The sequence below is a fragment of the Coregonus clupeaformis genome, chromosome 21 (assembly GCF_020615455.1).
Source record: "Coregonus clupeaformis isolate EN_2021a chromosome 21, ASM2061545v1, whole genome shotgun sequence".
Classification (NCBI taxonomy): domain Eukaryota; kingdom Metazoa; phylum Chordata; class Actinopteri; order Salmoniformes; family Salmonidae; genus Coregonus; species Coregonus clupeaformis.
In genome coordinates, this window is record NC_059212.1 from 52,333,545 (window position 1) to 52,358,512 (window position 24,968).

Consider the following 24,968-nt stretch of genomic DNA (forward strand, 5'->3'; position numbering starts at 1 on the left):
CGGCGCCTGAACTGCCCGTCTGCCCAACGGCGCCTGAACTGCCCGTCTGCCCAACGGCGCTTGAACTGCCCGTCTGCCCAACGGCGCTAAAGCCGCCCGTCTGTACTGAGCCTGCAAAGCCGCCCGTCTGCCATGAGCCTTCAGAGCCGTCCGCCAGACCGGAGCCGCTAGAGCCTTCCGCCAGACAGGATCAGCCAGAGCCTTCCGCCAGACAGGATCAGCCAGAGCCTTCCGCCAGACAGGATCAGCCAGAGCCTTCCGCCAGACAGGATCAGCCAGAGCCTTCCGCCAGACAGGATCAGCCAGAGCCTTCCGCCAGACAGGATCAGCCAGAGCCTTCCGCCAGACAGGATCAGCCAGAGCCTTCCGCCAGACAGGATCAGCCAGAGCCTTCCGCCAGACAGGATCAGCCAGAGCCTTCCGCCAGACAGGATCAGCCAGAGCCTTCCGCCAGACAGGATCAGCCAGAGCCTTCCGCCAGACAGGATCAGCCAGAGCCTTCCGCCAGCCATGAGCAGCCAGATCCGTCAGCCAGCCATGAGCAGCCAGATCCGTCAGCCAGCCATGAGCAGCCAGATCCGTCAGCCAGCCATGAGCAGCCAGATCCGTCAGCCAGCCATGAGCAGCCAGATCCGTCAGCCAGCCATGAGCAGCCAGATCCGTCAGCCAGCCATGAGCAGCCAGATCCGTCAGCCAGCCACGAGCAGCCAGATCCGTCAGCCAGCCATGAGCAGCCAGATCCGTCAGCCAGCCATGAGCAGCCAGATCCGCCAGAGCCGTCCAGCCAGGATCCGCCAGAGCCGTCCAGCCAGGATCCGCCAGAGCCGTCCAGCCAGGATCCGCCAGAGCCGTCCAGCCAGGATCCGCCAGAGCCGTCCAGCCAGGATCCGCCAGAGCCGTCCAGCCAGGATCCGCCAGAGCCGTCCAGCCAGGATCCGCCAGAGCCGTCCAGCAAGGATCCGCCAGAGCCGTCCAGCCAGGATCCGCCAGAGCCGTCTAGCCAGGATCTGCCAGAGCCGTCCAGCCAGGATCCGCCAGCCAGCCAGGATCCGCCAGAGCCAGCCAGCCAGGATCCGCCATTTAGCCTGGTGCTGCCTCTTATCCTGGTGCTGCCCCTTAGTCCGGTGCTACCCCTTAGTCCGGTGCTGCCCCTTAATCCAGGTGGGTTAAATTGGAGGGTGGTCATTTGGAGGAGGCTACGAGAGTGGGTAGTGACTATAGTGGGGTGGTGGTCAAGCCCGAGCCGGAGCCGCCTCCGAGGAGCAACACCCACCCAGCCCTCCCTATTGTGGGGTTGTGAGGCGCGGTCGCAGTCCGCGCCTTTAGGGGGTACTGTCACACTCTGGCTCCGGGACTTGTATTTTGAGTCAGGGTGTGTTCGTTTTGTTGGGTTTTGGGTAGGTTATGTTGTGTTATTGGGTGTGTTTGGTTTTGTTGGTTTTGATTAGTCATGTGACTCCCAATCGGAGGTAACGAGTGTCAGCTGTCGGCTCGTTATCTCTGATTGGGAGCCATATTTAAACTGTGTGTTTTCACCTTGTGTTTGTGGGTTTTTGTTCCGTGTTCAGTCTTTGTACTGTTGGACTTCACGTTTCGTCGTTGTTTATTGTTTTTCGTGTTGCACTTTATTAATAAAGTCATGTTCACTTCAAACGCTGCGCTTTGGTCTACTCCCTTTGAAGACGGTCGTGACAACGGCATTGTTGGTTAAGGGCTTGTAAGTAAGCATTTCACGGTAAAGTCTACATCTGTTGTATACGGCGCATGTGACAAATACATTTGATTTGAATATGCAACATCACTCAACAGAATAGGCTTAAAGAGCAGAAAGAATGGAGTAAATATAACATGAAAATGTGTATATCGATATCAAATCATTTCTGGGTAACAATTAAGTACCTTAAGCTACTGTAATAGTGTTCCATTAAAATGGACAAAAATAGCTTTTAAGGAAAAAACTATTTCTCAAGCAAGAATTTTGCTAGGACTGTCTGGGAGGGAAACGGAAAACTAGCTGTTATTGGCAGGGAAGTTTGGAACTCTTTGTTATTGGTCTATTAACCAATTTACAGCCTGGTGACGTCACCAGACAAGCCGAAACTCCCACCCATGCAAACCTGCTGATTAGAAGGTCCTGTATAGATTGTATTTTCAACAAGCAACTATCAGGAAATCACACTGATCAAATTCTTTCCACACTTTTAGTTTTCATTTCATCAGCTGTTTTACAAAATGATACAAAACAAAGGAAAAACAAAAATTTTACTGCACTGGGCATTTAAATAACACAGCAAAATGAACCCTTTAAATTTCGTATGGGGAATCTTAAATTGAATACTGGGGTATAGAACTGAGTCAAGCTACTAGATCTTTATAGAGCCGTTCCCTTTATAAATCTACCTGCTAAAAAAATTCAACCTCTTGAGATGTATTCTGCGGTGAGGAAATCTGCATGTCTGTTCGCAATTATACTAACAGAGGTAGGGGACGGACTGGGACAGAACCAACCAGTGATGCCATTTCTCTTTAGAACTAAGGAACTTTTCCAACTCATTGGCTGTTCCCCACACTTCCTTCTCACCCATCAATGCAGGCATGCACACAAATGTTTATCACCTTCTTGGACCCAATGATGAAATCAGAAACTCATCATTCCCATATTCTAAGCTCTAGACCTCAGCTGAATCTGGTAATGAATGGTGTGGCTGTTGAACATGTTGAGGAGACTAAGTTACTTGGCGTTACCTTAGATTGTAAACTGTCATGGTCAAAACATATAGATTCAATGGTTGTAAAGATGGGGAGAGATCTGTCCGTAATAAAGAGATGTTCTGCTTTTTTGACACCCCACTCCACAAAGCAAGTCCTGCAGGCTCTAATTTAGTCTTATCTTGATTCTTATCCTGCCATGTGGTCAAGTGCTGCTAAGAAAGACCTAGTTAAGCTGCAGCTGGACCAGAACATCCCCATGCATGCCAGTCTCTCTTAGCTAAGAGTTGAGGAGAGACTGACTGCATCACTTATTTTTATAAGAAACATGAATGTGTTGAAAAGTCAAAATTGTTTGCGTAATCAACTTACGTACAGCTCTGACACACACTTACCCCACCAGGGGTCTTTTCACAGTGCCCAAATTCAGAACAAATTCAAGAAATGGTACATTATTATATAGACCCATAATTGCATGGAACTCCCTTCCATCTCATATTGCTCAAATGAACAGCAAACCTGGTTTAAAAAAATCAGATAAAACAACACCTCACGGCACAACGCCTCTCCCCTATTTGACCTAGATATTTTGTGTGTATGTATTGACATGTAGGCTTTGTGTCCCGTTTTTAAATATATGTAGTTCTGTCCTTGAGCTGTTCTGGTCTATTAATGTTCTGTATTATGTCATGTTTCATGTTCTGTGTGGACCCCAGGAAGAGTAGCTGCGGCTTACGCAACAGATAATGGGGATCCTAATAAAATCCCAAACTATCATAGTAATACATTTCATATTTGATGAGAAGGCTGGGTCATCAAAAAATCTTATTGGCGGTCGATTAAGAACACAGATTTCTGTCTTCATTTGCAAAACATTTTCATACAGCATGCCCTACTGAACAAGGTACAGGGTCAAGATAAAATGGGCACACCGTAGCAAAACATTTTCATTTGCAACAAAACGAGTACCTTTCCTCTCCTGCCGTTGCCTCCATCCTGATCCTCCCACTGCCAGTCCACTCCTCTCACCACCCGGCCACCGGTGAAGATACCTCGGGCTGTGATCTTCTTCGACTTACGGCGAGACTCCAACAGGACTCTGTCAAAATAAACACATTTATTTTACTGACTTAGTGGGTGAATAACAGAAGTTGTCATTAGATGGATGTGAACGTTGGAAATATGTAACCAATACTGGATAAAGTTGGCCATTTATATTTTAGTATTATTACCCCCGTTTTCTCCCCAATTTCGATCTAGTATCGTCGCTGCAACTCCCCAATGGGCGCGGGAGGCGAAGGTCGAGTCAGGCGTCCTCCGAAACATGACCCGCCAAACCGCGCTTCTTAACACCCGCCCGCTTAACCCGGAAGCCAGCCGCACCAATGTGTCGGAGGAAACACCGATCAACTGACGACCGAGGTCAGTCTGCAGGTGCCCGGCCCGCCACAAGGAGTCGCTAGAGCACGATGAGCCAAGTAAAGCCCCCCGGCCAAACCCTCACCTAACCCGGACGACGCTGGGCCAATTGTGCGCCGCACTATGGGACTCCCGATCACGGACGGTTGTGATACAGTCCGGGATCGAACCCGGGTCTGTAGTGACGCCTCCAGCACTGCGATGCAGTGTGCCACTCGGGAGGCCAAGGTTAGCCATTTATTTATGGTGGCATTGAAAGACCTATTGGCAAATCATGCAGTTGATGTGTTAGTATACCTCAATCATAGATAGGCTATCTATATCAGTCATTGAAATGTTCATTCACTGTTATTAGCCGAAAATAAATGTTGTTGATATGCCATTTTAGACCTTTTCAAGAACTGAGCACCTTTGGTCACTAACGTTAGCTAGGTAGAATTTTTCAAGAGGTGTCAACAACCTCAAATCAAGACTCCTCAACTCCATCTTTTGATGAAGTAGAGCTGCTGACTGGATTTCAGAGGAGCCCCTAAGCAAACATGTTTAACCGCTCACTATAACGTTCACCGTTTTGATGGGGATCAAAAACCATGCTTTGCCAGCCATAAAAACAGCCTGAAGCATTACCATGACAGTGAGCCGTGCAGTTGGCTTGCCAGATGGCCCTGTCTAATCATCTGACCAACACCACACCAACAAAGGCTTTTCACTTCATGTTTCATCATGGCAGTCCTTAAAAACTAACTCTACAGGCCATTGCCAGCACAACAATTGGGTACTCTGAAGTAGGGCTGTGACAGTCATTGAATAACCGTGTAACTGACGGTTATGGATGAACACCACCATGAAATTAAAATAACCATAAAAAACCTGTTTAAATAGGCCTTGTTTTGCTAAATGAGTCTGTCTACATCTCCTCTTTCCAACTGTCTTTTGATGCTAGAGCAGCTAATCCGCTAGATGCGCAGGGGTGTAGAAGCGCTCGTTTATAGGCTATGGCACTTCAGTAAAAAAAATTGTTTGATGTGTAGACTTTCTTATATACAATGTACGTTTTCATTGCTTGATAGTAAATAAATAGGTGTTCTTTTAAAACAGGTTGGATGTGTCTGACTTCATTAATTATTCAACAGTAGTCGACAAGGTTGTTCATGTAGTCGACAAATGTGTCAATTGAACAACGCGGCAATTCTATCCAACCCGGCATGGTATATATAATTCGATACAAAATATTTTCTTCATTTATAGACTAAATCAATGCTGATAAATAGTACAGTTGAAGTCGTAAGATTACATACACCTTAGCCAAATACATTTAAACTCAGTTTTTCACAATTCCTGACATTTAATCCTAGTAAAAATTCCCTGTCTTAGGTCATTTAGGATCACCACTTTATTTTAAGAATGTGAAATTTCAGAATAATAGTAGAGAGAATGATTTATTTCAGCTTTTCTTTCTTTCATCACATTCCCAGTGGGTCAGAAGTTTACATACACTCAATTAGTATTTGGTGGCATTGCCTTTCAATTGTTTAACTTGGGTCAAACGTTTTGGGTAGCCTTCCACAAGCTTCCCACAATAGGTTGGGTGAATTTTGGCCCATTCCTCCTGACAGAGCTGGTGTAACTGAGTCAGGTTTGTAGGCCTCCTTGCTCGCACACACTTTTTCAGTTCTGCCCACACATTTTCTATAGGATTGAGGTCAGGGCTTTGTGATGGCCACTCCAGTACCTTGACTTTGTTGTCCTTAAGCCATTTTGCCACAACTTTGGAAGTATGCTTGGGGTCATTGTCCATTTGGAAGACCCATTTGCGACCAAGCTTTAACTTCCTGAGTGCTTGCTTCAATATATCCACATAATTTTCCTTCCTCATGATGCCATCTATTTTGTGAAGTGCACCAGTCCCTCCTGCAGCAAAGCACCCACACAGCATGATGCTGCCACCCCCGTGCTTCACGGTTGGGATGGTGTTCTTCGGCTTGCAAGCAACCCCCTTTTTCTTCCAAACATAACAATGGTCATTATGGCCAAACAGTTCTATTTTTGTTTCATCAGACCAGAGGACATTTCTCCAAAAAGTACGATATTTGTCCCCATGTGCAGCTGCAAACTGTAGTCTGGCCTTTTTATGCCGGTTTTGGAGCAGTGGCTTCTTCCTTGCTGAGCAGCCTTTCAGGTAATGTCGATATAGGACTCGTTTTACTGTGGATATAGATATTTTTGTACCTGTTTCCTCCAGCATCTTCACAAGGTCCTTTGCTGTTGTTCTGGGATTGATTTGCACTTTTCGCACAAAAGTACGTTAATCTCTAGGAGACAGAACGCGTCTCCTTCCTGAGCGGTATGACGGCTGCGTGGTCCCATGGTGTTTATACTTGCATACTATTGTTTGTACAGATTAACGTGGTACCTTCAGGCGTTTGGAAATTGCTCCCAAGGATGAAACAGACTTGCGGAGGTCTACAATGTTATTTCTGAGGTCTTGGCTGATTTCTTTTGATTTTCCCATGATGTCAAGCAAAGAGGCACTGAGTTTGAAGGTAGGCCTTGAAATACATCCACAGGTACACCTCCAATTGACTCAAATGATGTCAATTAGCCTATCAGAAGCTTCTAAAGCCATGACATCATTTTCTGGAATTTTCCAAGCTGTTTAAAGGCACAGTCAACTTAGTGTATGTAAACTTATGACCCACTGGAATTGTGATACAGTGAATTTATAAGTGAAACAATTGTTGGAAAAATTAAATTGTGTCATGCACAAAGTAGATGTCCTAACCGACTTGCCAAAACTGTAGTTTGTTAAAAAGAAATTTGTGGAGTGGTTGAAAAACGAGTTTTAATGACTCCAACCTAAGTGTATGTAAGCTTCCGACTTCAACTGTATATGGACATATTGCTTGTATTTGTTTCTATTTTAATGATTGTCAATTTCATCTTCATACTAGCTGTCTCTCTACCCGTCAATTCATTATCTTGTAGCCTACTTTCGGAAAGCCTAAGGTTGGCCTAGGTTTTTGTAAGGAGAAATATTGTCTTGTGTCTGACACAGTGTACAAAACATTAAGGACACCTGCTCTTTTCATGACAGACTGACCTGGTGAAAGCTATGATCCCTTATTGATGTCACCTGTTAAATCCACTTCAATCAGTGTAGATGAAGGGGAGGAGACAGGTTAAAGAAGGATTTTTAAGCCTTGAGACATGTATTGTGTATGTGTGCTATTCAGAGGGTGAATGGGCAAGACAAAATATTTAAGTGGCTTTGAACAGGGTATGGTAGTACGTGCCAGGCACATCGGTTTGTGTCAAGAACTGCAACGTTGCTAGGTTTTTTAGGCTCAAGTTTCTCGTGTGTATCAAGAATAGTGCAACTTAATATTAGGAAGGTATTCTTAATGTTTTGTACACTCAGTGTACGTTGGTGGCTTTGATTTACGGGTCCTTTACAGGGGTGTGCGTGTGTGAGTTCGCTGATTCTCTCTATAGGCCTATAAATCCATTCAGAAAGTTTCCTAAAGTAGCCTGTCTGGATTATCTCTTTAATAAGACTCAAACGCTCCTGTCATGATTTAATCTTGTAAAAGGCCTATTTTCAATAAAGGCCCTTTCTCACCAAGTCCGTTATTTTCGTCTGAACAATTAGGAAGATTTTGTTTTTACACGAACACGTCTTGTTTATGACGCCGTTCACACCATTTGTGAAATATTGTCCTGCCACTATCCGTCAATTATTTATTCATAACAGGTTTGATTTTTAGCATCTTTTCGCATGTGAAAATAAACTACTGACCCAAAAAAATTGTTATCTGGGACACTGCCACTGACAGGTCTGTGGGTTCGTTGTGTGAATTAATTCATTAATTTCTCTCTGCCTGTTATTTACGTTTGCAATGCATCAGTGCAACAAGGTATCAATTTAGCAGATATGATCACATCACACCAGTTCGACTACAAATCGCTCTCGTCATTCAAACTTCCCCGTCAGTTCATTGCCAACGCTGTAGCCTATTTTATAACCATTCAGCAAGCAAGAGGATCGATCAATGTTTCTCTCCTCGAATAGGCCTAGGCCTATTCGTTTTTAAAAATTGCTCGAAATACTGTACGTTTCAAACTATATTGCTGTTCATTGTCTATATATAGGCTACTCGTTCAAGAGCTAGAGAGAGGGGGAAGAGATAGGCCAGTGGAGTTGCCAGCAGAGACGCGTGAATTGCGCAAGAAGGGAACAGTGAACACGACCGATGTAAGTTAAAAGTTAATATATTAATGCATCATTCGTGTAGCCTATATAATATATTAGGCTTGCTAAAGTGAATCTAGGTAACCACCTGTGTGTGCTACAGGCAACCCTAGAAGACAGAAAAACATATCTGCAAGAGTTTACCCTTATCAATAAGTGGTTGCACAGATTTAGATAAAGCACTCAAATTAAAATGTAGTGTCAACATAACCACCCATTGCTTCAATATAATTGTTCAACAGCTGATCATTAGGCTACGGACAGGTTGGCAGATCATTAGGCTACGGACAGGTTGGCAGATCATTAGGCTACGGACAGGTTGGCAGATCATTAGGCTACGGACAGGTTGGCAGATCATTAGGCTACGGACAGGTTGGCAGATCATTAGGCTACGGACAGGTTGCTATGGACAGGTTGCGTGTATGCGTTTCTATTTTCGAATGGTTGTCAATTTCATCTTCATGCCTATCACAGCTGTCTCTATATATCCCCCTTAAAAACTTTCCTTGTCAATTTATATGATAGGCTACATTGATTTAGCATTATCCAAATAATGTAGTTTTTTTTTTTTATCCTAAAGAAAGGATTTGAAGCTAAGGCAAGGTTTTTAATACGTTTTTGGGAAAGGACAAAAGTGATTTGCTTATGTGTCTGAGTGAGATGCGCTGCAGGCGGCTTTAATTGATAGGTCCTTCTTGTTGGGTGGGTACGTGTGTATGAGTTCACTAATTCTCTATGTCCATTCAGAACATTTCCTAAAATAGGCCTAGCCCGTCTGGACTTCATCTCTTTAATCAGATTGCAGGGTCAACATATGTGTGAGAAATGACGACAGGTGCCAGTTCAGTTTCCTCTTATTAAATGGGTGCAACTGAATGAAACGTAGCCAAGCACCTTTCATGATTCATCCTATAGGATGCATAGTCTTTATCCTAATATGTTCAGTAGCATATTATCTTTCCAGTAGTATATGATTCTCTCATTACTGCGTTCTCTCTAGCCACTTTGAACATATTGCCACGGAGAATGACCGCAGCAGCGTTGGTGACGTAATGCGTATTGTCCTGAAAAGTAGAGGGAAAAACGCATTGGACTTTATGTGAACGGTTTAGTGCATCAAAATAGGAATCTGTATTTTTTTTCGGAATTCCTCTTCAATCTGACATTTCTTAATTTGAATACTAGACCAATATTTAGAGGTAATAACTTTAATAATAATAATGAAAAGCTACTGATAATAAAGTGTAATGGTAAGTCCTCTGTAGCTCAATTGGTAGAGCATGGCGCTTGTAACGCCAGGGTAGTGGGTTCGATCCCCGGGACCACCCATATGTAAAAAATGTATGCACACATGACTGTAAGTCGCTTTGGATAAAAGCGTCTGCTAAATGGCATAATATTATAAGTGGCAGAGAAAAGCCACGGGTTTCTTTTCAGTCTGGTATGCGCCGACCCCTCCCCAACGGTTATGTCAGTGTCCGTGTATGTTAGCCATGACCTCAAATTCCAAGACTGTCACAGCCCTACCTGGAAGTAGCCTAATCCACAGTGTCTACGGACATACAAAAAAGATGGAGGAACTGATTCAGAAAAATATACAATTATTTGTGTTAAACCTAATATAGGCCAAATTCCAACTGGAAAAAGTGTTGTCTTTGACCTGAATATCACCAGCACTTCAAAATAATAAATAGGCTGTGGCTCCTTGCCTCATATGGGGGTCTAGGGGCGCTTGTCTACTGGGTCAACAGGTGCCTGACATACTTTTGGTCATGTAGTGTAAGGGAACACCTGCTTGTCGAACATCCAATTCCAAAATCATGGGCATTAATATGGAGTTGGTCCCCCCTTTGCTGCTACAATAGCCTCCACTCTTCTGGCTTTCCACTAGATGTTGGAACATTGCTGTGGGGACTTGCTTCCATTCAGCCACAAGAGCATTAGTGAGGTCGGCACTGATGTTGGGCGATTAGGCCTGGCTCGCAGTCGGCGTTCCAATTCATCCCAAAGGTGTTCGATGGGGTTGATGTCAGGGCTCCGTGCAGGCCAGTCAAGTTCTTCCACACTGATCTCGATAAACCATTTCTGTATGGACCTCGCTCTGGGGCATTGTCATGCTGAAACAGGAAAGCGCCTTCCCCAAACTGTTGCCACAAAGTTGGAAGCACAGAATCGTCTAGAATGTCATTGTATGCTGTTGCGTTAAGATTTCCCTTCACTGAAACTAAGGGACCTAGCCCGAACAATGAAACACAGCCCCAGACCATTATTTATCCTCCACCAAACTTTACAGTTGGCACTATGCATTCGGGCAGGTAGCGTTCTCCTGGCATCCGCCAAACCCAGATTCGTCCGTCGGACTGCCAGATGGCGAAGCGTGATTCATCACTCCAGAGAACGCGTTTCCATTGCTCCAGAGTCCAATGGCGGCGAGCTTCACACCACTCCAGGCGACGCTTGGAATTGCGCATGGTGATCTTAGGCTTGTGTGCGGCTGCTCGACCACGGAAACCCATTTCATGAAGCTCCCGACGAACAGTTCTTGTGCTGACGTTGCTCCCAGAGGCAGTTAGGAAATCGGTAGTGAGTGTTGCAACAGAGAACAGACAAATGTCTACGCGCTTCAGCACTCTGCGGTTCCGTTCTGTGAGCTTGTGTGGCCTACCACTTTGCAGCTGAGCCGTTGTTGCTCCTAGACATTTCCACTTCACAACAACAGCACTTACAGTTGACCGGGGCAGCTCTAGCAGCGCAGAAATGAGACGAACTGACTTGGAAAGGTGGCATCCTTTGACGGTGCCACGTTGAAAGTCACGGAGCTCTTCAGTAAGGCCGTCTATTGCCAGTGTTTGTCTATGGAGATTGCACGGCTGTGTGTTCGATTTTATACACCTGTCAGCAACAGGTGTGGCTGAACTAGCAAAATCCACTATTTTGAAGGGTAGTCATCATACTTTTGTATATATAGTGTACATTGATTTATTAGTTGCTGGCATGCATCTTTCAGACTCTGGGTCATCCTGGGTTATCCATTGCACACTTTGTTTGTCTAATGAGAGTTAACTAACAGAATGAACAGCATACAATACTATGGAAAAGTATAGTACCATGTATCATGAGAATGTCTGTTCCATAGCATTGCCATTACTTGACTGACGACTCATGCATCCAGGCTCCTTTATTGGTAATTGGTCAAGAGAGAAGCCACAGCCTCATAAATTACTTGGCAGTGGTCTAACTAACCACAGTAGAGTCCTGGAGGCTAGACAACAAGACAGAGCAGCTGGACACTGTAGGCCTAACCAACGCAAACAGACTGCTGTCTTGGGGACACTCCCCCCGCCCCCTCCCACAGTCCGTGAAAGAATCTAATGTGGCATAACAAAACAGTCCACCATGCCTTCAGTTCAGAGCAGTGTCTGTGGGGGGGGGGGGGACCCCCCTGCTGCCTTTGTTTGCAGCCATGCAATAACTGTCTCAGGGGAACTGAGGTTACACGTCCTTGAAAAGGTGCCAGCTGTTGCGCCATGCGTTTGGTTTGTCCCTTTGAATCTCACAAAGGGCTTGAAGCGGATGGAGTGACTGCTATGGCAAGCAAACATACTGTTCGCAATGTGGGGCTGTCCCCAATAAAATAAAATAAAATTGGTTGACCGAAAGTCGTTTTTTCTTTCGGCCAATTGATTAGTTTTATAGTCCATTTTTAAACGTGTATTTTTACATATATAGACACACCCTATGTGTTTTAACTAAAATGGACTATATGCTTTCAGCTTGTCTGACGCTTTATAAAGCTAACGTATAAAAACTTGCAGGTAGAAATATTCTAATAAAAATAAATATCTTATAAATCACATTGGCTATGCATGGCATGTCTGTAACGAACTTGAAACATTCTATCAATTATTAACTTGGGTCTGGCCTGATGCTTGTGCTAGCAAACACGCAACATTGTTAAAAAAATTCTGGGCCCTGAGAGTTTCCTGCGCCAGTGAGCTCGGGACAGACAGCTGTAGGCCATTTACGCAAGGGATAAGAAGCTGTGCTTGACTTGGGCAGGAGCTCACCGGAGCGGAGTACCAGAACCTTAAATGTTCTATTCCTCTTATAGAGTATTAGCTCAAATGTATTGTGGCGCTCCTGCACCTAAATATAAACAATACCAGCACCCAAAATGAGTACCTGAACCTATTTCAGTCCAGAAGTATTTTATTTTATTTAACCTTTATTTACCTAGGCAAGTCAGTTAAGAACAAATTCTTATTTACAATGGACGGCCTACACCGGCCAAACCCGGACGACGCTGGGCCAATTGTGCGCCGCCCTATGGGACTCCCAATCACGGCCGGTTGTGATACAGCCTGGAATCGAACCAGGGGGTCTGTAGTGACGCCTCAAGCACTGAGATGCAGTGCCTTAGACCGCTGCGCCACTCGGGAGCCCAGGTAGGCCTATTTTATGACGTTTCCACTGGATCAGATCATGACATTTTCCCCTTTCACGCCGAGTGGTTATCAAATACATTGAGGAATTATTGTCATTCTCAGTGGATGTTAAAACAGACTTTGTTTGCTTGCTGTTTAAGTGAAGAAAACATTACTTTGAGAAGCTCCACAGCTCATTAGTGGTGGTGCGTTAAGCCAATCAGAAATACTAGCAGATCCCCAAATGGGCACATTTATATGCCTACATTTGCGCACAGGCCAGGCAGCCTATAGGCCTACTTCTATGCTTGTGCGTACTTACTCAACATTGACAGGAGTGCTCCAAATAAAAGACGACTAAATTGACAACTCGTAAATGGAATGAAATCAACCAAAATATGTTATTCACAAGTGTAGCATAGGTTGTGCGCGCTGCAAACAATCTGTCCACTCCAACAATGACAACAGTAACACTAGAATAATAATATGAAATGCATTAACAAAAATTACTGTAACCAAAGTAACAAATATTGTAGATCAGAAATTATTCCCACGGGGTGCCAGTATGAAAAATGTATGCACTCACTAATTGTAAGTCGCTCTGGATAAGAGCGTCTGCTAAATGACTAAAATGTAAAAAACAATTATAGGCATTAACGGTAAATGTACTACTTGTGATATATATCATGGGGAATTGATATACACTAACAATTCACACAATGAAGCTATGAAACAATGAATGTGCACAAATTGGCGGGAGAGAGCGCATTCTGGAGAGAGAAGTGCATTATGGGATAGGATAAAGTAATCCTTCTACCCCCCCCTTACTCCACCCCCCAAAAAAATTAAAAAAAAATTAAAATTAAAATTAATATAATAAAAAATATATAAAAAATTATAAATAAATAAAATTGTAAAGTGGTTATCCCACTGGCTATAAGGTGAATGCACCTATTTGTAAGTCGCTCTGGATAAGAGCGTCTGCTAAATGACGTAAATGTAAATGTAAAATGTTTGTGGGCACATGGTCAATCTGACAGTGATACGGCATCAGCAGAAATCAGGGCATTCATACTTCTTGCGCTTCGCTGAGCAGTGCAGAGCTGTCGTGAAGGAAGTTGTCAAGGAACCCCCACCTACCGTCAACCAATCATGTCAATGCGGAGCTATACAGAGCCCTCCGCATTGTTAATAAAATGTGGGAGGCGCATGGCCATGCAGTACTGAGCTCGATTTGGCCTCTGCATGCCTCTGGAGGCTCCGCAATTGCGTCACACCCTCCATATGCAGCCTCCGACTACATTTTCGGATCAAGCATTAATTGCCTTTTAGTCTAGGCCTCTGCAGTGGATTACTTAACTGAGATTGGCGCGCATACACACACACATATATTATACACACATATATATATACATACACACACACACATACACACACATATATACATATGCAGTTGAAGTCGTAAGTTTACATACACTTAGGTTGGAGTCATTAAAACTTGTTTTTCAACCACTCCACAAATTTCCTGTTAACAAACTATAGTTTTGGCAAGTCGGTAAGGACATGTGGATGTACCTGTGGATGTATTTCAAGGCCTACCTTCAAACTCACTGCCTCTTTGCTCAACATCATTGGAAAATCAAAAGAAATCAGCCAAGACCTCAGAAACAAAATTGTAGACCTCCACAAGTCTGGTTCATCCTTGGGAGCAATTTCCAAACGCCTGAAGGTACCTCGTTAATCTGTACAAACAATAGTACGCAAGTATAAACCCCATGGGACCACGCAGCCGTCATACCGCTCAGGAAGGAGACGCATTCTGTCTCCTAGAGATGAACGTACTTTGGTGCGAAAAGTGCAAATCAATCCCAGAACAGCAGCAAAGGACCTTGTGAAGATGCTGGAGGAAACAGGTACAAAAGTATCTATATCCACAGTAAAACGAGTCCTATATCAACATAACCTGAAAGGCTGCACAGCTGCTCCAAAACAGCCATATAAAAGCCAGACTACGGTTTGCAACTGCACATGGGGACAAAGATCGTACTCTTTGGAGAAATGTCCTCTGGTCTGATGAAACCAAAATAGAACTGTTTGGCCATAATGACCATCGTTATGTTTGGAGGAAAAAGGGGATGGCTTGCAAGCCGAAGAACACCATCCCATCCGTGAAGCACGGGGGTGGCAGCATCATGCTGTGGGGGTGCTTTGCTGCACGAGGGACAGGTGCACTTCACAAAATTGATGGCATCATGAGGAAGGAAAATTATGTGGATATATTGAAGCAACATCTCAAGACATCAGTCAGGAAGTTAAAGCTTGGTCGCAAATGGGTCTTCCAAATGGACAATGACCCCAAGCACACTTCCAAAGTTGTGGCAAAATGGCTTAAGGACAACAAAGTCAAGGTATTGGGGTGGCCATCACAAAGCCCTGACCTCAATACTATAAAACATATGTGGGCAGAACTGAAAAAAAATTTGTGAGCAAGGAGGCCTACAAACCTGACTCAGTTACACCAGCTCTGTCAGGAGGAATGGGACAAAATTCCCGCAACTTATTGTGGGAAGCTTGTGGAAGCCTACCCGAACCGTTTGACCCAAGTTAAACAATTTAAAGGCAATGCTACCAAATACTAATTGAGTGTATGTAAACCTCTGACCCACTGGGAATGTGATGTAAGAAATCAAAGTTGAAATAAATCATTCCCTGTACTATTATTCTGACATTTCACATTCTTAAAATAAAGTGGTGATCCTAACTGGCCTAAAACAGGGAATTTTTACTAGGATTAAATGTCAGGAATTGTGAAAAATTGAGTTTAAATGTATTTGGCTAAGGTGTATGTAAACTTCCGACTTCAACTCTGTGTGTGTGTGTGTGTGTGTGTGTGTGTGTGTGTGTGTGTGTGTGTGTGTGTATATGTGTGTGTGTTTTTATTGCTCAACAAAAATAAATCTCAGTCAACCAACAGCCTATGACCAAACAATCGACCGGTCGACTAATGTCCTGGTTGCACTCTCTGCAGGTTGTTTCAGTCAGTTATGTTTCAGTCAGTCAGTTAATTTTGAAAACCCCTGAAAGAAGAATATCATAAACTTCTTCTCAGCACCTTTTATTATTATTTCAAACTATTACATTCCTGTCCCATCATAATATTCTCAAGACAGGTTTGTTGTTTTGATTTGGAAATTGTGCTTGGTATTTTACTTGTAAATCTTCAATGGAAGCAGATAGAACTGTCCCAGCGTCGTCCGGGTTTGGCCGGTGTAGGCCGTCATTGTAAATAAGAATTTGTTCTTAACTGACTTGCCTAGTTAAATAAAGGTTAAATGAAAATGTAATTTAAATAAAAAAACAGACACATGGCCAGTAACATGGGATTGGCGGAGGCCCCAACAACATCACTGCTTCTGAAATAGAGGCTGAGCAGTCGCCTGGCAACAGAGAGCCAGGATCGGTTGCCACATGTTGAGTCTGCCTATGAGGCTGGGCTCAGGAACAACTTCTCAAATATCACAGAGAGACAGCCAGGTAGGAACAGAAAACATCAGAATGGAGGGTAAAATGGGTGGGTCCCTCAATATAACCAACCAAAGGATGAAGATCAGAACTGTTATCATTAAACTCATCACTAAACCATAGATTCTGTCATAGTGGTGGGACTGAGTTGATAAAAAGCATCCCTACGCATTGGGCGTGTGTTCCGTTACCTTTGTTGCGGTCATATTGTGCAGATAATTAGAGGTGCATTCATTACATCTTGCAACGGAAGCCGTTTACAGTTTAAAAACCAAACGGAAGCAAACAGAGCAAACGGAATGAAACATGGAGGGACTCTTGCTTTTGTTGTAAAATGTTTTCCGTTTGGAGTAAACTCTTGGTTGCAAAACGTTTTGCAACCGAATCTGCTTAAGGAATACACCCCAGATCTCACAACGCGAAACATGACTGCATTAAATATGTCCTGGAACGCAACCATTGGCTTCACGGGGCAGCGGACAGTACTCACCTCTCGCTACCTGGGGTAGTGATCCTGTAGAAGCGATGTCGCAAGTGGTGCTTGTCTCCGTGGTAACAGGTGGTGCAGAGGTCATAGTTGTTGCATTCGGCACACTTCCAGCGGATCCCGATGATAGGCTGCTGACGACAGGTGTCGCACATGGTGCCGTCATGCTTGATACCTGAGAGGGAGTGTTAACAAGGCAGTTAGGAAACTGTTAGAGGACAGAGGTGTCACGTCAAATCAATTCAATTATGACTTGATTTAATTTGACGTGTTAAGAAATTATCCCTCTGCCCGAGGATCTGGGGTCACTCAACTTGCCATCTTTATACCATCATTCACTAACACTAAATACACTGAACAAAAATATAAACACAACATGTAAAGTGTTGGTCCCATGTTACATGAGCTGAAATAAAAGATCCCAAAAAATTTCCATACGCACAATAAGCTTCTCTCTCAAATGTTGTGCCCAAATTTGTTTACATCCCTGTTGGTGAGTGTTTCTCCTTTGCCAAGACAATCCATCTACCTGACAGGTGTGGCATATCAAGAAGATGATTAAACAGCATGATCATTACACAGGTGCACCTTGTGCTGGGGACACAAGATGATTAGATCCATAGATTAGGGCCTAATGAATTGATTTAAATTGACTGATTTCCTTATATGAGCTGTTTTAACTGTAACAGTCTAACTCAAACCTTTGAAATTGTTGGATGTTGCGTTTATATTTTTGTTCAGTATAAAAGTGTGCATGCTTTAGGGACTAGGGCTAAACTTTCACAGTGAAAAGTTATTTACTCTTTACTTTAATGATATCGCAGCCCGTTATGGCCTATTTCTAATCAAAGGTGCTTATTTGAATAAACTCAACTCCATATTATATGTATGGAGTTCAGCTTACTTACTAGCCGCTTCCATGTAGCTAACACGCTTGATGCATTACAATACTTGAAACGTGGTAGCCAAATAACTGTGTAGCGTACATATCTACACTCAAATGCATAAGCTAATTGAAACACGAACAAAACAGGATACAAGATGTTTAGGGATCACAGAACCAGAAGAGCAACATTACCTGTAGGAGCACTGTCAAATATCCTCACGTCGTATGCACCAGAGCACCGGTAGTTGGCCGCAGTCCCGTTATCCCAGACAACAACCACTTCTTCCGGACTTTCAAAACTCCTGACGGTGCCGACATGTCCCTCTCCACCATCCTGTTTCCCCCATTTCCAATCGGGTCCACGGATCACTCTCGCACCAACTCCTTCCATCATCACACGGTTATTCCTGCCGGTAGTCATTTACGAAAAGGTCTCGCAAATAACACAAACAAATAATTGCCAGCTAGCAGAATATGTTAGCTTGCTAATTAACGTTACCCGTGTTTAGCAGGATAATTTTACAACGCGAAATCGGTCTGTTCTGTTGTCCAGAAAAACACAAGTTAGCAATCTCAGTCTTGTTAGTTTGCAAGTAGCACGCTAGGCTGTGTGGCTAGCCTGCTTACTGTAAAGTTCCAAAACAAGATAGCAGACACACGCTAGCTACAAAGGCAAAGATACATTGCTAGTCAAATGTATCGTAATGTGAATATCATATGTTTAGCTAGAGAACTAGATAAAACAACAACGCAGTGAACTAGGAAACAACGCCAAGCGAACTCACTAGCTTAGCCAGCTAGCAATTGGCTCACGTTAGCTGCCAAAGTAAGCTGTTGAATGGCACGCACTTTTCACTCCACAAGCTGTTCTTCTGCAACGTTGTGAAAATAACTGGTATGTCTCAGTTTTTCGTCCCAAGATCACAAGAAAGTGTCACCCCAAGAGCTTGTAAAGTAGCCACATCGTCACGAAATTGTAGATCTTTGTTAGCTGCTAGCTAGCCCTTGTGCCTCCGCAAGAATGCCACCTCCACAACTTAAGTAACATTAGCCAGCTAGCGTAGCTTAGTCCTTTTTTTGTTGGAATATTTGTTTCCTGCTTCGTATGTACCTGCGTTTATTGTCATGTGTATTTGATTTCTTCCTCAAATGTATTTATTTTGTCAAATGGCTCGCAGAAGTACACTCAGAATAAAAGCGTCGCCATTATTGTCAATCATCAAGCAGACGGAGGTGGACCAGCGGTCGATGAAGATGTTTGGTTTGGAAAACGAGGGTTTGGCTAGCTCGTGGCGTCATTTGACAAAGAAAGCACTAAGGCGAGGCTAAAGAAAATGATTATTACTAATTTGTTTCTTGAATTAATACCTATAATTCCTTCCTAAATTAACTTTCTCTGTTTTAGCCAAATTTTGTTGCACTTTTTGAAGCAGCATAGGACTGGCCAACAGACTGCACAGGTGACATGGGCTTGAAGCACCGATTTTCATAGGGTTCTGGGTCAATAGTAAAAAAAAATATTTCACCTTTATTTACCCAGGTATAAGCCAGGTGAGAACAAGTTCTCATTTACAACTGCGACCTGGCCAAGATAAAGCAAAGCAGTGCGATAAAAACAACAACACATAGTTACATATGGGGTAAAACAAAACATAAAGTCAAAAATACAACAGAAAATATATATACAGTGTGTGCAAATGTAGCAAGTTATGGAGGTAAGGCAATAAATAGGCTATAGTGCAAAATAATTACAATTAGTATTAACACTGGAATGATAGATGTGCAAGAGATGATGTGCAAATAGAGATACTGGGGTGCAAATGAGCAAAAAAAATAACAATATGGGGATGAGGTAGTTGGGTGGGCTAATTTCAGATGGGCTGTGTACAGGTGCAGTGATCGGTAAGGTGCTCTGACAACTGATGCTTAAAGTTAGTGAGGGAGATAAGAGTCTCCAGCTTCAGAGATTTTTGCAATTCGTTCCAGTCATTGGCAGCAGAGAACTGGAAGGAATGGTGGCCAAAGGAGGTGTTGGCTTTGGGGATGACCAGTGAGATATACCTGCTGGAGCGCATACTACAGGTGGGTGTTGCTATGGTGACCAATGAGCTAAGATAAGGCAGGGATTTGTCTAGCAGTGATTTATAGATGGCCTGGAGCCAGTGGGTTTGGTGACGAATATGTAGTGAGGACCAGCCAACAAGAGGTGGTGGGTAGTATATGGGGCTTTGGTGACAAAATGGATGGCACTGTGATAGACTACATCCAATTTGCTGAGTAGTGTTGGAGGCTATTTTGTAAATGACATCGCCGAAGTCAAGGATCGGTAGGATAGTCAGTTTTACAAGGGCATGTTTGGCAGCATGAGTGAAGGAGGCTTTGTTGCGAAATAGGAAGCCGATTCTAGATTTTACTTTGGATTGGAGATTCTTAATGTGAGTCTGGAAGGAGAGTTTACAGTCTAACCAGACACCTAGGTATTTGTAGTTGTCCACATACTCTAGGTCAGACCCGTCGAGAGTAGTGATTCTAGTCGGGTGGGCGGGTGCCAGCAGCGTTCGATTGAAGAGCATGCATTTAGTTTTACTATTGTTTAAGAGCAGTTGGAAGCTACTGAAGGAGTGTTGTATGGCATTGAAGCTTGTTTGGAGGTTTGTTAACACAGTGTCCAATGAAGGGCCAGATGTATACAAAATGGTGTCGTCTGCGTAGAGGTGGATCTGAGAGTCACCAGCAGCAAAAGCGACATCATTGATATACACAGAGAAAAGAGTCGGCCCAATAATTGAACCCTGTGGCACCCCCATAGAGACTGCCATAGGTCCAGACATCAGGCCCTCCGATTTGACACACTGAACTCTAAGTCAAGTACCAGTACATAACTAAATATAATTTATATATTCAAATTCTATTCTATTCCAATGACCTGCATGATAATTCAAATATATTTGCTTCCTTGGAATAATGTCTTCCGAACCTGCTCCCACCTCACTATACTGTGCCTTCAGAAAGTATTCAGACCCCTTCTTCTGTGGGTTTTAGTGCAGACTACAACCCAAAAAGGTGTATTGCCGCCACCAACTGGACGGGTTGAAACCAAAACAAGGTAAAAAATTAATAAAAAATCCATACATAATAGAGAAACTAACTTAATCCACCCAAATAAAAATAGTACATTGCCAAAACAAACAAAACTCCCACTTCTTCCTTCTTTCAATTCTCCATATCTCCCTTCACAGGCTCTAGGACCTGAGAGGGTGGTACAGCTTGTGACAATATTCCATGTAACTCCTTTGCCGAGAAATCTTTCAGCCCCAGGAACCACTCCGCCGCTTCCACAATGATTTCTATCTTCCTGGACCTTCTCTCCACCTTGGCAGTGCCATTAATTACCATAGCTATAAAGGCCACAAAGTCCACCTTCTTAACCTTTAAAATGTCAGGATCATGCTGGTGAAAGGCAACCCCTGCAGCCTGCAGTGAAGGCCTATCCACCACCATGGACTCTTCAGGTGCACCATTCAAACCCTCAACCATTTTAACAGCTGTTGCATATGAAATGCTCTGGACAGCCCTGACTTTGGCCACCTCATTCTCTTTCACCCTTGTTGGGCTTTCGAAAGACGTGGCTTCATGGTTCCCACCACAATTTCAACATGTCACGTTTTCATCACTTTTATAACACATATGATATGTTCCACAACTTGGACATCTCGGCTTCTCCCTTCTACAAACACTTGAAACATGACAAAAAGCTTTACAATGATCACACTGCATTGGTCTTGGGATAAATGCTCTGACTCTGTAGTTAATATACCCTAACTGCGCTTGAGTAGGGAGAGACTCCATATCAAAAAACAAAAGAACTGATAAACTATTTTTCTTCATTCACCACACGATTCATCCGACGTGCATCAATCACTCCAGGAATATTTTCATCTCTTCAACATTGACTTTCCACGAGACGCCAGATATAACCCCCTTGAGGGGTGCCCTGTTCCTAAGACACACACACGACACTTCAAACTTATCAAATCGGGTGAGACTCTGATCCGCAGAAGCACAAAAAATCTAAACAAGCCCGCCTCTCGTGATCCTCACAGCCTTCACTCTACCCAGCACTCTCTCCACCAGTTTGGATATCTCAAATGGATTCCTCAAGACTGGTAATTCTATCAGCTGCTCCTCATTTACAAACCTTACTCCTACAATATAAGAATTGACATTCTCTTCACTGTACCCTACTTTGCTCCGTTTTCCATTCTTTTGGACAATATTCAATTCTCCTTGATTCTACCGCCATTAGATTCAGAATCCACTTCATCAGGCGGCAGGTAGCTTAGTGGTTAAGAGCGTTGTGCCAGTAACCGAAAGATCGCTGGTTCTAATCCCCGAGCCGACTAGGTGAAAAATCTGTCGATGTGCCCTTGAGCAAGGCACTTAACCCTAATTGCTCCTGTAAGTCACTCTGGATAAGATCGTCTGCTAAAAGACAAAAATGTAATCATCATTCCGCCATCTTTTTTCTTTCCACTTCCCCTTGCTCCCAACTTCGCGCAATCAGTATTCAGACCCCTTGACTTTTTCCACATTTTGTTACGTTACAGCCTTATTCTAAAATTGATTAAATAAAACCATTTCCTCAGCAATCTGCACACAACATTGAATGGCGCCGGAGAAGATGTCTGCCGTTTTACAGCCCTCTAACCAATTGTAATATTATTTGTGTTTTTTCGCATTTTTTGTAATTTATTCTGTACATAATGTTTCTGCTATCGTCTCTTATAACAAAAAAGAGCTTCTGGATATAAGGACAGCGATTACTCACCTCGTATTGGACAAATATCTTTTCTTCAACGAGTCGGACGCAAAGGCCCAAATCCCCGTCATTCGCAGGAGAAAGAGACGGAGATATCGTGGACGTAGGTCAGGGTGCCTCGTAAGGATCCGACGGCGAGCGAGTAAACTGCCTCTTCCATCAATCCTATTAGCCAATCTTCAATCATTGGAAAATAAATTAGATGACCTACGATTACGCTTATTCCACCAACGGGACATTAAAAACTGTAATATCTTATGTTTCACAGAGTCGTGGCTGAACGACGACATGGACAACACACAGCTAGCGGGCTATACGCTACATCGGCAGGATAGAACGGCTGACTCCGGTAAGACAAGGTGTGGCGGTCTGTGTATATTTGTAAACAACAGCTGGTGCACAAAATCAAATACTAAGGAAGTCTCAAGGTTTTGCTCGCCTGAGGTAGAGTATCTTATGATAAGCTGTAGACCACACTATTTACCAAGAGAGTTTTCATCTATATTTTTCATAGCTGTCTATTTACCACCAACAAACCAATGCTGGCATTAAGATTGCACTCAATGAGCTGTATAAGGCCATAACTAAACAGGAAAACGCTCATCCAGAGGCAGCGCTCCTAGTGGCTGGGGACTTTAATGCAGGGAAACTTAAATCCGTTCTACCTAATTTCTACCAGCATGTTAAATGTGCAACAAGAGGAAAAAAACTCTAGACCACCTTTACTCCACACACAGAGACACATACAAAGCTCTCCCTCGCCCTCCATTTGGCAAATCTGACCATAACTCTATCCTCCTGATTCCTGCTTATAAGCAAAAACTAAAGCAGGAAGCACCAGTGACTCGGTTAATAAAAAAGTGGTCAGATGACGCAGATGCTAAGCTACAGGACTGTTTTGCTAGCACTGACTGGAACATGTTCCGGGATTCTTCAGATAACATTGAGGAGTACACCACATCAGTCACTGGCTTCATCAATAAGTGCATCGATGATGTCGTCCCCACAGTGACCGTATGTACATACCCCAACCAGAAGCCATGGATTACAGGCAACATCCGCACTGAGCTAAAGCTGCTGCTTTCAAGGAGCGGGACACTAACCCGGACGCTTATAAGACATCCCACTATGCCCTCCGACGAACCATCAAACACGCAAAGAGTCAATACAGGACTAAGATTGAATCGTACTACACCGGCTCTGATGCTCGTCGGATGTGGCAGGGCTTGAAAACTATTACAGACTACAAAGGGAAGCACAGCCGCGAGCTGCCCAGTGACACAAGCCTACCAGACGAGTTAAACCACTTCTATGCTCGCTTCGAGGCAAGCAACACTGAAGCATGCATGAGAGCACCAGCTGTTCCGGATGACTATGTGATCACACTCTCCGTAGCCGATGTGAGTAAGACTTTTAAGCAGGTCAACATTCACAAGGCCGCAGGGCCAGACGGATTACCAGGACGTGTACTCCGAGCATGTGCTGACCAACTGGCAAGTGTCTTCACCGACATTTTCAACATGTCCCTGACTGAGTCTGTAATACCAACATGTTTCAAGCAGACCACCATAGTCCCCGTGCCCATGGACACTAAGATAACCTGCCTAAATGACTACCGACCCGTTGCACTGACGTCTGTAGCCATGAAGTGCTTTGAAAAGCTGGTCATTGCTCACATCAACACCATTATCCCAGAAACCCTAGACCCACTCCAATTTGCATACCGCCCCAACAGATCCACAGATGATGCGATCTCTATTGCACTCCACACTGCCCTTTCCCACCTGGACAAGAGGAACACCTACGTGAGAATGCTATTCATTGACTTCAGCTCAGCGTTCAACATCATAGTGCCCTGAAAGCTCATCACTAAGCTAAGGATCCTGGGACTAAACACCTCCCTCTGCAACTGGATCCTGGACAATTCAAATCTGGTATTAGGAACAAAAGAGGTCAATACACGTCTTCTAAAATAGACTAGTATTTTAATTAATGCAAAACACTTCAATGGTAAATATGATGTTCGTATATACGGGTCCACTGAAATACCACGCAGGGCACTCAGAGAACTGATCCATTGTTCTAAGTTCTTCTCCAAATACTCTGACAGAGATAGTCCCGCTCCCTGCTGGCCAATCAGAGTAGAGACTGAGCGTGGTTTAGACTTACTCAGCCTATCGTTGGCGCACAGGCTGGGGCCAGCCCCTTGGCGCTTCACTGTTGCCAGATGTCTAGTTGTTTTGCAACTTGTCCAGAAAGTCAGCACTTTTGCAGTACACGTCCTTGAGTGCGGTTTAACAAAGAGGCAGTGTGTATGTGTCTGTGAGAATCACAAGTCTGTCTCACCCTACTCCCTAACATTCCTCACATGAATCACAGCTTGTTATGTTAAACAATTTATATCAGTACAGTACAAACCTATTATGTTTAATCATTAATGCATTCTTTCTAAG

At 43.7% G+C, this 24,968-nt stretch overlaps 1 protein-coding gene across 5 annotated transcripts in view; it reads right to left on the reverse strand.

The window, feature by feature from the left end:
* Positions 1 to 18,951, reverse strand: part of LOC121535373 (E3 ubiquitin-protein ligase mib1-like) — a 117,634-nt gene extending 98,683 nt beyond the window's left edge. For all 5 annotated transcript variants that reach the window (XM_045205969.1, XM_045205967.1, XM_045205968.1 and 2 more), the window contains exons 1-3: positions 17,889 to 18,951; positions 16,814 to 16,985; positions 3,679 to 3,808 (exon numbers count right to left, since the gene is read on the reverse strand). In XM_045205969.1, coding sequence (XP_045061904.1) covers positions 3,679 to 3,808; positions 16,814 to 16,985; positions 17,889 to 18,117 — 531 coding nt within the window. In that variant the 5' untranslated portion in view covers positions 18,118 to 18,951. The remainder of the gene's footprint in view (positions 1 to 3,678; positions 3,809 to 16,813; positions 16,986 to 17,888) is intronic.
* Between the last annotated feature and the right edge of the window lie 6,017 nt (positions 18,952 to 24,968).